We start from the raw sequence: 16,756 nt of genomic DNA, 5'->3' as shown, positions 1-16,756 counted from the left end.
CGGATATAACAGTCAGCTGCCTTTCTTGTCACCAATCCTCACCCGTTTCCAAACAAGGTAACATACATGTTTTTTTGCAGAAGATTAGAAGCAAACAGTATCACTTAAATCACAGTGATGCTCATTTATAGCCATCATGTAAATGTCAAAACAAGTGTACACACAAACACACATATATGACAGGCTTCTTTCAGTTTGCATGTCATAAATCCATTCACAAAACTTTGGTCAGCCCAAGGCTATAGTAAGGGTTGACCAAGGAGCATGCATTAAGACTGAACACAAAACCACATAGTTGGGAAGCCAGTTTCTTAATCACACAGTCACACATACACACAATTTATCACTCTACCACTCTTTCTCTGAATATCTACTTTCTGTGTAAGCTAGCTAACTTGCATCAATAATCAGGAGACCAACCTAGAGTTGACAAGATTGAGAAACCCACTGGGAAGACTCTGGTCACTATGAATTACAAATGACAAATACGAGGAGCTCAACCTACCTAAAATAGCAGTCAAATTAACATCAAACTATATCTTACTGCATATTGGAAAAGATAGTCATAGATACGCCTTGCTTGCTTTCTTGCTTCATGCTCTTGCTTGATGGGACTGGGGTCAGCCCAGGTTAGTTGTCCCAGAGATGTTATCATATGTAAAGTTGACCAGGTCCACCAGTGCTCTCCATCATTGGCAGTCCTGTTCCAGCTCCTCTGCATTCTCCAAGGTGATGTTAAGCCTCTGGAGATCTTCCCAATCATATCTGGTCATCTGGTGTAGGGCCTCTTCCAACCCACAACTACTACACCAAATGAGAGTAAAGCCCTGGTAGGATGATCTAGTGGAAGACAGAGGACATGTCCATACCAGCGCATGCACTGGATAGCTATGAGGTGGGAGGATGTGGGCCAATGCGTGCATGCACACAGTTCTTTGTTGGACACATGATGGTACCATCTGATGCTCTTGATAGTTTTCAGGGTTCTGCTATCAAAGCCATCAATCCTCTTTGCCAGGGTCTTAGAGAGGGGCCTCATATCAGCTCTACAGAGGAGAACAGAGAGGGCCAAAAGAAAACCAAGATGGCAGCATCAAGGGCTGCTTGCTCCAGGATGACTTCAACATTATCATCCTAACAGCCACTTTTCCTTGCTTGCATGGGCTGGATGTCATTCATTGAGACATGCTTTATGATTGAATGACCTACCTGTTGTGAACCCTCTTCTGTTTTCAATTTCCTCCAAGCCAGACATGTTCTCACAAAAGTTTGGAAATTAAAAACAGTAATTGCATGATGGTAATGCTCATTTACAGTTATCATGGGGGTGGGGTACACTTATCAACTTTAATTTATCAATTCTATATCACAAATAGTGAACAACAGCACCATTGGTTACAAGTTTCCAAGGAGCTAATCTTACTTTCATTCACTGCATTTCTAATAGCAACAGTGACAAGAGAGTATTTATAATTCAGTACAGAAAATATATCAGAAGCTATTTCATTCGAAGAGCACTGACTTTTCAGTTTTCTTCATATTACTGTTTACATCCTTTGATGCCTAAAATCAGTGAAAATGAAACATACACACACACACACACATGATGGCTTCATACTGTTTCTTATTTCTTTATTGCCCACAAGGGGCTAAATATAGAGGGGACAAACAAGGACGGACAAAGGGATTAAGTCGATTAGATCAACCCCAGTGCGTAACTGGTACTTAATTTATCGACCCCGAAAGGATGAAAGGCAAAGTCGACCTCGGCAGAATTTGAACTTAGAACGTAGCAGCAGATGAAATACTGCTAAGCATTTCGCCCTGCGTGCTAACATTCCTGCCAGCTCACCACCTTTCTTCATACTATTTCTGGCTACCTGAAATTCAACTAAAATCATTGATTTACTTTAAGACACATTCACAAAGTACAATCCCCTGAAAGCAGTTAACCAGTAAGACAGTAAGGAATTTCTTCTCGCTTTCTCTCTCTCTCCCTCTCCCTCTTTCTCTCCCCTTGATTACTAAAGCTCTATGAAGAAGGAAAAATAAAATAGAAAAGCATATGTTCCATGAATTTCTTCCAAATTGTAATTACTTTCAATCTATAAGAAATCTTATCATGCTAGCAAATTCTAAAAAGAATGAAATAGGGCAATACATGATTACTACTGACATGAAATTTTAAGAACTTTATAATAAATAAAAAAAACAAACAAATTAAATAGATGAATTCTGTGCACCTTTTACCTTATAATTCCTTAATTTCAAATGATTATGTCCCTTGTAATAACTGTCCACTAGAGGAAGACACATGTTTAAAATTCGATTATATACTCTCTTTTCTCTTTTACTTGTTTCAGTCATTTGACTGTGGTCATGCTGGAACACGACCTTTAGTCGAGCAAATCGACCCCGGGATTTATTCTTTGTAAGCCCAGTACTTATTCTATCGGTCTCTTTTGCCGAACCGCTAAGTGACGGGGACGTAAACACACCAGCATCGGTTGTCAAGCAATGCTAGGGGGACTAACACAGACACACAGACATACACACAGATATATATATATATATATATATATATATATATATATATACATATATACGACAGGCTTCTTCTAGTTTCCGTCTACCAAATCTACTCACAAGGCATTGGTCGGCCCGAGGCTATAGTAGAAGACACTTGCCCAAGGTGCCAAGCAGTGGGACTGAACCCGGAACCATGTGGTTGGTTAGCAAGCTACTTACCACACAGCCACAGATTGTATATATAACAATCTTTCACAAGAGTTGTTACAGAAAGTTTCACAGAGAGAGGGAGATGGGAGAGGGAGAGAGGGACAGAAATAGGGTGAGATAGAGATGAAGAAAGAAATGGAGAGTCTGGAGGAGAGTGATGGAAATGGAAAACAAAACAGCATGAATAAAAAAAAAAGAACACGGAGAGAAAATGAGAAATATGCATGCTGGCAAATAAGTGTATACATGCCTGTGTGTGTATTTGTTTATAGTCATGTGTGTATGCCCATATACAGATACACACACAAAGAAACTAATATAACAAAAAATCTCTAAAATATGAAGCAGTATTACTACAAACTGTGGGGTGGGGGGAGTCCGTTACTACTCTCTTTACACACACATGCATATATAGACACACATTATATATATTATATGTGTGTGTTAATAAACATATACAAGTATATTTATGGATACACCTGTGTGTGTGTGTGTGTTCACTGAGCAAATGACACACACAAGTTCATGTAAAGGCAATGAAATAGGAGGGTAAGAGTAACTGAAAGGATAGAAATATATATATGTATCTATGTATGTATGTGCGTATGGCAGATTGGTGGTAACAGACAGAGAGAAAAATAAAAATGGTAAGATTCCTCTTCTCTCCCAACCCCACCAGTGTAGAAATTTTTTCTTTTTTTTACGTTTCCCTTGACTCCAAAGCTATGTTGAGGAAAGAATGAGGAAAAAAAAAAAAAAGAATATAAACCCCCTCCCTTTCTGCACTCCCCTACACTGGTTCCTCTCTGATTAAGTTTGCAGAAGGTGATAAAACATGATAATGGCTATGCTCTTTATAAAAAGTAGACAGCAGAGTTAGATAGTTATAACTGGTGCATCAGCTTGCAGACTGTTAATCTCTATCAATGCCAAACTGTGCACTCTAGCGGGTACTTAAATTCTATAATCGTCATCATTAGTGTAGCATTTATATTCATTACATAAGATACAGTGAAGTGGAATAGCAATGACCAGGCCATAGACACATGAAGACTTCCTCAATTATATATAATAATAATAATAATAATAATAAATAATGATAATTTCAAATTTTGGTACAAGGCCAGCAATTTGGAGGGAGAAGGTAAGTCCTCAGTGTTTGACTGGTACATATTTTATTGACCCTGAAAGGAATGTAAAGCAAAATTGACCTTGGCAGAATTTGAACCTAAAGTGTAAAAATGAAAGAAATACGCTAAGCATTTTGCTTGGCATGATTAACGATTCTGCCAGCTCATTGCCTTAATAATAATAACAATGATGATGATTTTAAATTTTTGCACAAGGCCAGCAATTTCAGGGGAAGGGTAAATTAATTACGTTAATCCCAGTGCTCAACTGGTACTTATTTTATCAACCTCAAAAGGATGAAAGGCCAAGTCGACCATGACAGAATTTGAACTCAGAACATAGAGACAGACAAAATGCCCCTAATCATTTTGCTGAGTGTGCAAACAACTCTGCCAGCTTGCTACCTTAATAATAATAATGATTTCCAAATTTATAACAAGGCCAGCAGTTTTAACAGGAGGGATTAGTGAATACCATTGAACCCAGTACTTTACTTGTACTTTTATTTACCAACCCTGAATGAATGAAAAATGGAGTTGAAAATGAATGAAAAGGGTCAAAGGAAATACTAAAGCATATATTCCAACACACTAACAATACAGAAGGAGGAGAAGGGGAAGAAGAAGAAGAAGAAGAAGAAGAAGAAGAAGAAGAAGAAGAAGAGAAGAGGGGGGGGAGGAGGAGGGGGAGGAAACGGCAGCAGTAACAGCCACCTGTTGGCAACTTTTCTCATCCCACTCATTAAGTAAGAGGGTATTTACCATTTTTTTCTGGGCTCTTTTCACAGATATACTCTGAAATTTGCATTAGTTTTTGTTTGAAAAAAAAGAAAAAGAAAAGAAAGGAAGGGAGGTGGGGCTTGTTTGTAGTTTGTAGAGAGAACTTTAAACATGCCTAAAAAAAAAAACATGGTCTTCCCCCACCACTAAAAGACATGAAGAACTATGAAGGAAGGCGAATAAGTATCAGGGGTGGAGGAAAGAAGAAAGAACTAACAGTCAATCGTTTTAGAACTCCCAGAAAAAAGACGTAAACGTTGGAAAGACTTTCCCTCTATTCATTCATTACTAAAAGTCATGGGGCTAATGCAGCTTTGCACCTCTCCTTGAAAGATGCATTTTTTGAAAAAAAATTTTTGGATTCCTACATTTTAGATGTCGGAGATTATGAATATGCAAATACAAAACTTTTTTTTTAAAAATCAAAAATGGGGGGAGGGCGAAATTGTTTTAAATGCATTTTTCAAAGAGATGTGCAAAACTGCATTAGCCCCAATGTCTTTCCCTCTTCTTCATTGTTAAAAGTAAAGAAGCTAGAAAATGTAAATCGCAGAGGCTTTTCTTTCTCTATCTTTATCGCTTCACTTCTTTTTTCTATGGCTAAGAGAGTGAAGGTGTGTGGCTCAGTGGTTAGGGGCATTCAGTCCATGATTGTAAAGTCACAAGTACGATTTCCTGTGGTGTGCTGGATTCTTGAGAAAGGTACCCTACCTTGCTGCAGTTCACCCACCTGGTAAAAATGAGTTGTAGCTGTAATTCAAAGGGGCCAGCCTTGTCACATTCTGTGTGAGGCTGAATCACCCTGAGAACTATCTTATGGTATGCATGTCTGTGGAGTCCTCAGCCACTCGTGCATTAATTTTACAAGCAGACTGTTTGTTGATCAGATAAACAGGAATCTCATTGTCATAACCAAGAGTGCCATTTTTTTAAGTGAAAGAAAAGGAAAAGTTCCATATCGTAAGGCAAAAATGTCATGTATTTAATATAAGCAATGAAAGCTAAAATGAAATAACTGCTATTCTGTTGTGTATTCGCCCTCAACTCATGCTCAGTTTAATAACAACAGCCTGCACATCGGTGTTTATGTGGGGGCTTGGCTTCCAAATCTGTGAGACCCACAAATGCCACTGTTAGGACCGGATTAACACCCATAGTGACGCTAACGACTAAAAGGATTTTCCTGCCCCTATATAGGGTCTTTTTTCGTTTTCTTCCAACCATTTAAAGGTTTATCTTGCTCCAGTCCACTCAGCTGGCCAAAATGAGTTGTAGCTGAATATGACAGCCTTGTCATATTCTGTGTGAGCCTGAATCTTCCTGATGTATCTACTGCTTTTCTCACTTTCCATCTTTCTCTTTTACTTCCTTTGTGTCCCTCCTCCCTTTAATTGAACTATGTGTGTATGCATCTATGTATCAACTTTTCTTTGGATCTATGTATCTACTTTTCGTGTGATGTGATAAGCATTTAAAAACATAAAACAAACACTGTCACCACTTGCTGTCTCTTTCACTTTCTCTCTCATTCTTCCTATCTTTCTCTTTTACTTCCTCTCTATCCTCTTCTCTCTCACTTTGTCACTCACTTCTTTGAAGTGTGACACACACCACAGGTACAGACAAAAACAAACAAAACTAAGCATATTAATATTATTGATATGTCCCAAAAGCAGTGTGTGACACATACCACATGTACAGACAAAAACAAACAAAACTAAGCATATTAATATTATTGATATGCCTCCAAAACAGTGGAGAAACTGTCAAAATAAAAAGATCTTGAAACTGAAATATCCAAGATGTAGGGCCTGAAGGTAAAAACAATACAAGTAATAACTGGAGCATTGAATATGACAAAAAATGTATGAAGAAAAACAGAAGCCATACCTAGATCCACAACATTATACACTATCCAAAAATTAACCCTACTAGGAACAGCCTACATCCTGCACAAGACACAATCAATTCAACAGTACAACCCAAATAAAATAATCTACCCATACACGACATGCTCTTTACAATAAGCATCTAATAAAATAAACAACCCCCACAACAACACACCTCAGGAAAAAGAAGTATACCAAGTAGGATGCAGTAGAAATTTGCCTGAAACTATTGAACAACAACAACAGCAGCAACAACAACAACAATTTAATTCTTCCTAATTTTGGCACAACGCAGCAATTTTTGAAGGGACAATCAAGTTGATTACATCAACCCCAGTGCTTGGCTGGTGTTTTATTACATTGGCCCCAAAAGGATGAAAGGCAAAGTATGAGATAGTCTTTATGTGATTGCTCAACTTATTAGAAATAGCCACTTAATTTCCTTCAAATTACACATCTTGCCTTAGTAAAAAGGAAGGACACATTAAATAGTGTAGTCTTCCATGCAATATGTATGATAACAAAGAGTGTGATGTTCATAAATGGAGCACTTTTGATTATTGCTGATCTACTGGATCAGAGCTGCCCTAGGGCTAAACAACAACAACAACAACCATGGTGACTATAACAGTAAAGATAGTGTCTTGATGGCTAATATGACTATCACAATACAATTTTTTTTTAATTCTAAAATGCTATTACTGATCAGATCATTTGCCAAAAAAGTGTGAGTGAAGGAATTTTACTATATTGCTCCAACCCATTCTCACATCGCACCCTTCTATATTGGCAAAGGATTGACTATAATGAAGTGCTACAATATTATTGTGCTTCTTGGGGAAGCAACTTTCATTTGGAAACATTAAATAGAAGACTGGGGGAGGGGGTGAAGGGAGAAATCTAAGAAACAGATATTTATAATGGTTTCAAATTTTGGCGCATGGTCAGTAATTTTAGTGGGAGGGACAAGTCAATTACATTGACCCCAGTGTTCAACTCATACTTATTTTATCAACCCTGAAAGGATGAAAAACAAGGTCAACATCAAAGAAATTTGAACTCAGAATGTAAGGAGTTGGAAGAGAAGATATGCCATTAAGTATTTTGTCTGATACACGATTCTGCCAGGTTGCCATCTTGAGAATATTTATGTCAGACAAAAATGTATGCAACAAATAGGCACTTACCTTAAAATCAGACAAATGAGAATGTATCACATGTACCACTACATGTTTCTTTTCTGCAGGCACAAAACATCAGAGATGCCTTGGTAGCAATAACTTCTCCACTAAGCTCTATTCAGTGCCACTAATTCCCATGCCTTCAGGTTTATCTTGCAGATTTTCAAGCTAGTCTGTAGAGTGTCCTTATAATGGAGCAGTGGATGACCTTGGAGCCTGGTACCAGAGCTAAGCTGACCAGATTATTATATCAGCATTCAAGACATACCATTTGCCCTGTGTCTAATGCAGCCATGATACAGATGAGAGAAGACACCACAGGCTATGGATCTGAATACAGGAGGATTAATTATGATTTCATTCAACATATCAGAGTCACACACTTATTGTAGCGGTCTTTCAGTTTTTTCTAAGCCCTGTAAAAGAACTTGGAAGGTTGGACCTCCAACCAGATCCTTTGTGATACCCTTGAAGCTGGGGACTTTTTAGCACCCTACCCACCTACATGCACAGAATGACATATTTTCCCTTATGGAATTACATTAAATTTGCTGTTTCCACAATATCCTAATAAAATAGGGGTGCATTTTATGCAGGAGTGCGTTTTATACATTGGGAAACACTGTAATTACTGGTATATATAAGTGACATATTATTAAGTACTATTTAAGGATGGAACTATTTGTGGTGTGGCAGACATTGTGATAACTGTTGTTGTAGTGGCAGTGGTGGATGGAGTGGTAATAAAGGTGATAAAGAAAGAAAACTAAGAGAAATAGAAAATATAAGGCTTTACCAGTCACCAGTACCACCATTTACTATACTCACCATCACCACACATCACCTTCTCTCCAACCATCAGAAATACAATATATCAAAGTATCAGAAATAGACCCAGTTTAAACCAAAGCTTTCATCCCTATATTCTTATCCCACAAGCATCAAAGTATATTAAGTTCTGTTTGACAGAGATTATTCCTTCACCTCCCTTTACTTCCATCCATCACCACCACTACTACTAACAACAACCACACTAACATCATCAACCATGCTGGTACCATTCAGTCACACTTATCACTACCTCAAGTACTCTCTTCATCTACATTTACAGCATTGTTCAGAATCTGAATGCATAGCTATCATAATAGTCTCTTCACATGACAGGGAAACATCATGCCTCCCACCCATTTTTTCTCTCTCTCTTTCTCCTTGCACACGCGCACACACACACACACACACACACACACACACACACACACACACACACACACACACACACAGAGTAAACAACAGAAGAGGTGTTATAGAGATCAGGGCTTAAAATTTCCAGACTGAGTTACATTTGCAGCTGGCTAGATACACACGAGACTCTCCAGCAATTCTGATTGAAAATAACTGATAAGGAAACCAAATATATTGGTTCTTAGTAACATTAATATATTTCTGTTTGGTTGGCAGTTGGACTGCTGACATTCTTTAGAACAGCATGGAGCAGAGTTGATGGTTTAACATTAACAATTGAAACAATAACAAACTGGCTGGAGAACAAATGAAAGGTGAATAGTCAAAGACAAGTGCAACTTTTTGTTTCAATTTCAGACAAATAGCAACCCTCTGGACAGATGCAATTGATTTGAGTGGAGGACACTGAAATAGTAAATTATCAGCTTCATTAAAAAGTTACCTAATGGATATATGAGGGTGTATACAGTTGCATATAGTTATGTAGATGAGAGAACTGTGCATCATATAATTTGCTAAATGATAGAATGGTTAACTGAGCTGTCTCCAGATGATTACAGCTCTAAACAGAGGAGGGAATACAACTACTACTGACTCTTTACACGGACACTTTCAATAAGAAGGAACAAAGCGAAAATACTAACTAGACTACCACAATCTGAACTACCACAGCCACTAGCTACATGTATGTGGTCACTGGCTGCATATATGTGATCATCAGTTTGCAGCTAACAAGCCAATAAAAGAGCCGCTATGCAGTCACTTAACTTGCTAGAAAAAGTACCCAAATACTCTGAAACACACACATTAACATTTTAAATAAATAAATAATAAAGGATATAGACACATTGGATAAAGTAATTCTAGATACAGTATATATGAATTAAAAAAAAAAGAAAAGAAAGAAAACTAAGTGTATGGATATTTTATGGAATCTTTAGAAGGTAGCTAAAGGTTTTAGAAAGAGCAATCAAATCTCCCTTAAATTTATATCTTACCATCTTGAAAAAATAATACACAAGAAAATGTTGCTCAAGGTATGTTATGCCTGAAAAAAATCAGGAGGGTCATAATTAGAATGCTTATGATCATTGGTCTGTTCAGTTTGGGTCAAATAGGGCCTGTACAACAACCAACACCAATTGCTGTATGGTAAGGAGTTTGCTTCCCAACTACATAGTGTTGGATTCAATCCCACCGCATGGCTCTTTGGGCAAGTGTCTTCTGCTGCAGCCCTGGGTCAACCAAATCCTTGTGAGTCAATTTAGTTGACAGGAACTGAAAGAAGCTCATGATAGCCGTAAATAAATGTCATTGTTATGCAAGTGGTATCCTTTGTATCCTTGTATGGAAACAGCCTAGTCACAGGGAATATTACTTTACTTGCAAACAGGTGAAGGTTGGCAACAGGAAAAGCATTTGGCCATAGGAAAAATTTGTCACAACAAATAGTTTTCAACAAGTATGCATAGAAAAGTGGACATTAATAATGATGATGGTATTATCTCTAATCGTTTGGAGATCCAATGAGTTGGATTGGAATGACTTCCAATGTTAAATCCCATGGGATAGTTACATCTCCATTTATCTCTAACCTGAGAGAGACCTAATTTTCCAAGATCTTCTCAAATTCTACCTCTACTAGGGTTACCCTAATCAAACAATTACATCTGATGCCTTTCTTCTCTGCAATTTTCGTTCAAAATACATACCAGTATTGTCATCCATACTACATACACCAACATTTTTAAAAACTCAATAAACCAAAGTATACAAACATGTAATTATTTTTTGTGGGGGAATGGTGGATCTTGAAGCAGATAAAGCTATAAACAATAGCAAGTAAATATTGGACCATTTGGGAAAAAAATTCAAAGTCTGCTCAATACTTATCACATTTAAAAGAGACATGGATCCATGTCCCACAGGCAGACCTCAACATTTTCAATCCGAAGAGATTTTTAACCTGCCCTTGTTTATAGCTTTATCTGCTTCAAGATCTACCATTCCAAGAAAGAATTATTTCACATTCTCCCAGTGTTTATAAATTTTTCTGGATGCCAACAACATACACAATGTTTACCACAGTCTTAAAGCAGTGCTGCTGTAAAATGGAAATTGGGAAAATATACTACAAGTTATCAGCAAAATGAAGTAACTATCAAACTTACAGCAGCTTAAGTTTAAGCAAAAAAAATTCAGATTTGGTGTCCATAACTGATGAAGCATGTTGCCACAGCACATGTCCTACTGTCCAATGTCATCATTCATAACACAGTAATATGTCTTCACACACATTATCCTCCAAAGACAGCATCCACAACAAAGGTTGAATGTACACAAACGTATTAAATGTAACTGTAAACATTTATACTCTAAAGTGCATTTATAAGGTTAAAAGACACAAACACACACACATATCTGCTTAACTCCTTAGCATTTACATTAATCTCTCAAATGTAATGCTTAGTTATTCACATAGTTTTGAATTAGTCATGCATTGTCTTCAAGCTTTAAGATTTTGATGTAACTGTTTATTTTTAGAATGACACTGTAGGGTTGGTGTGAAAGGCCAGATATGGCCAGTTTTAACATAAGACAAGTAGAATATGTTAGCAGTAGCAGTAGTAGTAGTTATCCGTCAGTCTTGGGAGACCATAGATCTGCATCAAAGAACTTGTGGTGCTGATGGTGGTGCAGAATCTGCTGTGGATGTAGAGGCCCAGACAGGAGTGGCAGACACACATACAGCGACTGTATTTGAAGGAGCTCTCTACCAGTGCTACTGGTTTTGCTTTCCACTGAGTGTGCTTTACTATGGTGACAGCAGATTTAAACACTAAAGGGTTAAACATATCTATTGATTAGCTGCAAAGCTACATAAGTACATGGCACTTGTCAAAATTTTACTAAGTGCCTTGCACAAAATTCAAGGCCCTTGAGCCACTACAATAGCTTTACATTTCATAAATAAACAAACATATGTTCTTTTTGCATATTGAGTTCTATTTCTTCTGTTTGTACTATGACACATGTTGTTTAAACATATACAGTTCTCATTATTTGGAAATTCCTGAATTTAAATAAAATGTAACTTACCTGAAGCTACCATAGACAATCAGGAGTATTGAGATCACAAATGTTGACAACCTGGAGGAATCTACCACTGAGATGGCTCTGAAAAAAAAAAGACATTCCATGTATTATCATTATTATTATTATTATTATAATTATTATTATTATTATTATTGTCTTTCAATTTTGTTTCCATTTCTTGCTGAGCATCTTCCAGACACCTAGGGCTAAGAAACTCACTGTATACATTGGTAGGTCATTAAAATTAAGATACCAGATTGTTCATTTACAAAATCATGTGATAAAAAAAGGCGGAAGAAAGAGCAAAAAAAAAAGGAAAAAGAGAAAACAAAGAAAATGAAGGGGGAAAAAGATGAAAATTCAGTGACAATGCTCTTTTCAATACGTGTGATGTACCAGTTAAGACAATCTTTTGCATGGATGGTAAGCCAAGGATCATCCTCTATTTATTATTATTATTATTATTATTATCATCATCAACAGTTCTTTGATACAAGTCATTGACTGTAGCAACAAAAACAACAACAAACTTATGTGAAACTTATCAGCTTTCAGTTATGCAGTCAAAATATCTGTTTCTCATTCAACTTCTGTTACCATCACCACTACTACTACCACTACTATCTGAACTACTACTACTGCTTGTTTCTAGTTGTAATCAGCAATGGATTTCATTCTATCCCAGTCTATTCCCACTAACAGCGTTGTGTTTGTATATGGTGACATGTACTGTACTACAAAGGATAAGCTCCCACAAAGCTGAGTTCTCAGCTCAGCTCAGTTTTAATTTCTGACTGGCTGTTTCACTTCCTTTACACTACAGGCACTTTTCGGAAAGTAATGAATATCACAACATGCAGTTTCTACTGCCTTGTAAATCTGAGCTTCAAACAGTGGATGAACTGGTAGAATTGTTAGAATATTGGACAAAACACTTTGTGGTATTAAGCTATAATCCTTTGTTCTGAATTTAAATTCTGCCAAGGTCAACTTTATTTTTTAACATTCAGAAAGGGCAATAAAATAAGTACTGGCCAAGAAGAGGGGTTGATATTTAACTAAATATTATGTGATGTACATCATTTCTACAAGGTAGTCAAGCTGGGTTTTTCATCATCATCATCAGCAGTAGTAGTAATCACCATCATCATCATCATTTAATGTCCACTTTCCCATGCTTGCATGAGTTCGGTACAATTTGCTGAGGCAGATATTCAACAGCCAAATGGCCTTCCTATCATCTTCACTCATCTGTTTCCAAGCAAGGTAATATTTGCCCCATGGCCAGACATTTTTACTTACTAGACATGGTGAGATGTTTACATAGAAGATTGATAACAAAACATCAATGCTTTATGACAATGAAGATCATCTAAGAACCATCATGAGATGTTGAGACATATCATTATCAACATTTCATGTCCATTTTCCATGCTCTCATGAGGGGCTGCACCAATTCCATAGTCTGTTTTGGCTTGGTTTCTACAGCTAAATGCCCTTCCTGATGCCAGCCACCTTAAAGAGTGTACTCGGTGCTTTTTATGTTGCACCTTGGTTTTGGGATCTCAATTCTGTTGTGGTGGACAGGTTTTCTAGAGTACAGGAATGTACCAGATATCTCAGTTTTTGTGTGTGTGTGTGGTGTATGAGTGGGGTGTCATCATCATCATTTAGCATAGAAGGCAGAGATATGATGATGATGACCCCCCTCCACACACACACATACATACTTAAATACATGCATGCATGCATGCATGCATGCAAGCACACACACACATACATACATACATACATACAAACAAACAAATTCTGTGCTTGGAATAACAGTTTTTTTAGGAAAATGTAAAACTGCAAGTAGAGAGAAATATTGAGCACAACTATTCACTCTGCTATACACACAGCTCTGTAAGATAACACAACAATTCTAAATCTTCCAATGTGCTTCTTGGAAAGAATAACATTAGCTTAATTTATTGAGACAACAGAATTTAAATTCAATCTGGCTTAATCCAATGGAGAGCTGCTTAACTTAATTGTCAAGCATGAAACAGTTTCAGCTAATCCATTTTCAACCTTGATAAATTTGGTAGGAAAAAAAAGAAGATAACTTACGAAAAAAAAAAAAAGAAATTTTTTCTAGTTTGATGTGTTTTATGTTATATTCTCCTACATTATGAATCTGTGAGGTCAGCCAAAACATGTTTTGCATGTAGAAAATTTATTGTTCTTCAAAATCTAGCAAATAAAAACACCTTTGTAGATAGTGAAGTGAAGGTTCATACTTTAACAGTAATCAAATTGTTCACACTTTGCTCAAGATTATAAGCCTTCAGAAAATATTAGGAGCCCATGCATAGCACATTATAATACAAGGCCATATGACATAAATATAATCTACAATAATAAATGCCAAAACAAATTTCTGTGTCAGTGTGTCACACTTTGACCCCACCTCTCTCACTATTCAATGACACTTCTTCTACTCCTCTTGCTGGGGTCAGAGTAATAGTAGGCATAGGGAAGGTGGTAGTAGATTGGCAGTTGAGATGGTAATGGGGTGATAGTAAGAGTATGAGCTGTAGTTGTGATAGAGGCAGAGGTGACGGTGATGATGATGGTGGTGGTAGTAGCGGAGGCGGTCAAGCATGACGGTGATAATAAGAGATGTGAAAGACAGTGGTGATGGTGGTGAAGGGAAGGTGGCGAAGTCAAAGGTATTGATGGTGGTGACATGAGAAGTCTGAATGGTGTGTGTGAGATGGTGGTGGTACTGGTGATGGTTGAAAACAGAAAGAGAGAAAGAAAGAGGTTAGAAAAAATTGTACTGATCCCAACCCCATATAGGTGCAGACATGACTGTGTAGAGAGGAAGCAAACTTTTCAACCATGTGGCCTTAGGTTTAGTCCCACTGTGCAGCTCCTTGGACAATTATCTTCTACTACACCCCACCCCTGAAACAACCAGCGCTTTATGACTGGATATGGTAGATGGGAACTGAAAGAAGCCTATTGTGTGTGTGTTTGTGTGTGTACACCCTTGCCTTGACATCATATGATGGTTGTAAACAAACACCCCCATCATACAAGCAGTGTTGCTCATCTCTCATCTTCCATGGAAAAAATATCTGACCCATACTAGTATGAAAACGTGGATGTTAAATGATGATGATGATATACAAGATGCTCAGTGTGTTACCAGCTGTACCAAATTTTAACTTTCTCATTTCCCTTTAGGTCTTATCAATAGTAGATTGAAATCTGACGCAAAAAGTGAAGGCATGCAATGCATAAGAAGCTAGCTGATAACCACAGTGACTTAGAGCTGACGAGCTTCTTGGCTGGGTTATACATGTTCAGGGTCATGAAAGGGCTAGAGACCATGTTAACCATGACCAACAGAAAGAAATATTTTCAACAGTTAGTCATCATTAGGGTGGCTAATGTCATCTAGTAAGTCCATGACATCCTCAGCAACAACTACAGCAGTTTGATGGCAGGGTTTATCACCAGGTAGATGTAGATCAAGATGGTTGAATCTACTTTCAACCATGTGGTGCATGAAAACATCAGATACAAGTCTTACATGATGAGGAGAGTAAAGTTAACGTCCAGCCAGACAGCCAAGAGAAACATGTGATCATGTGATTCCCCACTCCCACCTCCACCTAAACATTATACAGTCTCTCAGCTCTTCTGATTTGAACCTTCTAAACTATTTTGGCGTGTCGTTAAGTGAGGAACCAAGAACTCATGAGGTTTGCCTTAGTAGGTGGCATGAATTGGGTCTACCTGGCTTGCTTTGTAGAATAGCCTGTTTTTGTTTTTCTTTTCTGTTTCTAGGTAAACGTGTATGCTATTTTGCACAGCACATTTTTATTTTACTTTTGAGTTTTTTTTTCTGTTTAATGTTTTTATTTTTATTTGTGTTTCATTTTGTTCTTGCAACCTGTAAATACAACACCAGCACACACAACATAACCAAATATATGACTATTTTAAAGGTAAGTTTGCCATTGAAAAACAATCTCAATATAAAATTATCTTTTCTTGTCTCTTTATAATCACTGATAAATCATTAAATAAACCAACAGCTTAAATTGTATTTAATGTATTACTAGATCAGACACAACACACACAGAATTAGAACATTTTTTTCGACCAATATAAATACAATTTAGTATAAACACTCATAAAATTAAAAAAATAATCAATAAAATATTTTTCATAAGTAAACCAACCAGTCATAGATAGTACATGTACATCTGACATTAGTGTAACAATGCTCATTTCTCAACATTAATTTCTGACATCACTGCACTTTACCATAATATTTAATCATTAAATGGGGAAATTAAATGCAAATAACAAGTTTTAAAGAATTTCTATAATTACTCAATGCTATTAAGAATGGAACCGTTCTATCAATGAAATGTTTTCAAGATATTTTCAAGATATTTCTGGTTGTATAAATCTATATCTCTCTATATATCTATCTCTGTATCCATCTATTTTTCTATATGTATCTCTCTATCTCTATCTATCTATCTATCTATATCTATCTACAGTTGACTGTGAAATTAAGAGATTTGATTGGTGGCTGACCTAAACACATTTACTCAATGCTGTACACTCCTTCAGTTTAAATCTCTCTATATATAAAGCTGAAGTTGTCTGTGTATGGCAGGTTTGGTAGCCTTCA

The 16,756-nt window shown here is 36.9% G+C and overlaps 1 protein-coding gene across 8 annotated transcripts in view; it reads right to left on the bottom strand.

The window, feature by feature from the left end:
* LOC115209965 (signal peptide peptidase-like 3) overlaps positions 1-16,756 on the bottom strand; it is a 368,123-nt gene that overhangs the window by 113,340 nt on the left and 238,027 nt on the right. For all 8 annotated transcript variants that reach the window (XM_029778623.2, XM_029778616.2, XM_036502734.1 and 5 more), the window contains one exon: positions 12,061-12,138. In XM_029778623.2, coding sequence (XP_029634483.1) covers positions 12,061-12,138 — 78 coding nt within the window. The remainder of the gene's footprint in view (positions 1-12,060; positions 12,139-16,756) is intronic.

The sequence above is a fragment of the Octopus sinensis genome, linkage group LG1 (assembly GCF_006345805.1).
Source record: "Octopus sinensis linkage group LG1, ASM634580v1, whole genome shotgun sequence".
NCBI classification, from domain to species: Eukaryota; Metazoa; Mollusca; class Cephalopoda; order Octopoda; family Octopodidae; genus Octopus; species Octopus sinensis.
Note: the sequence above shows the minus strand (reverse complement) of the source record. Positions and strands in the feature narration are given on the sequence as shown.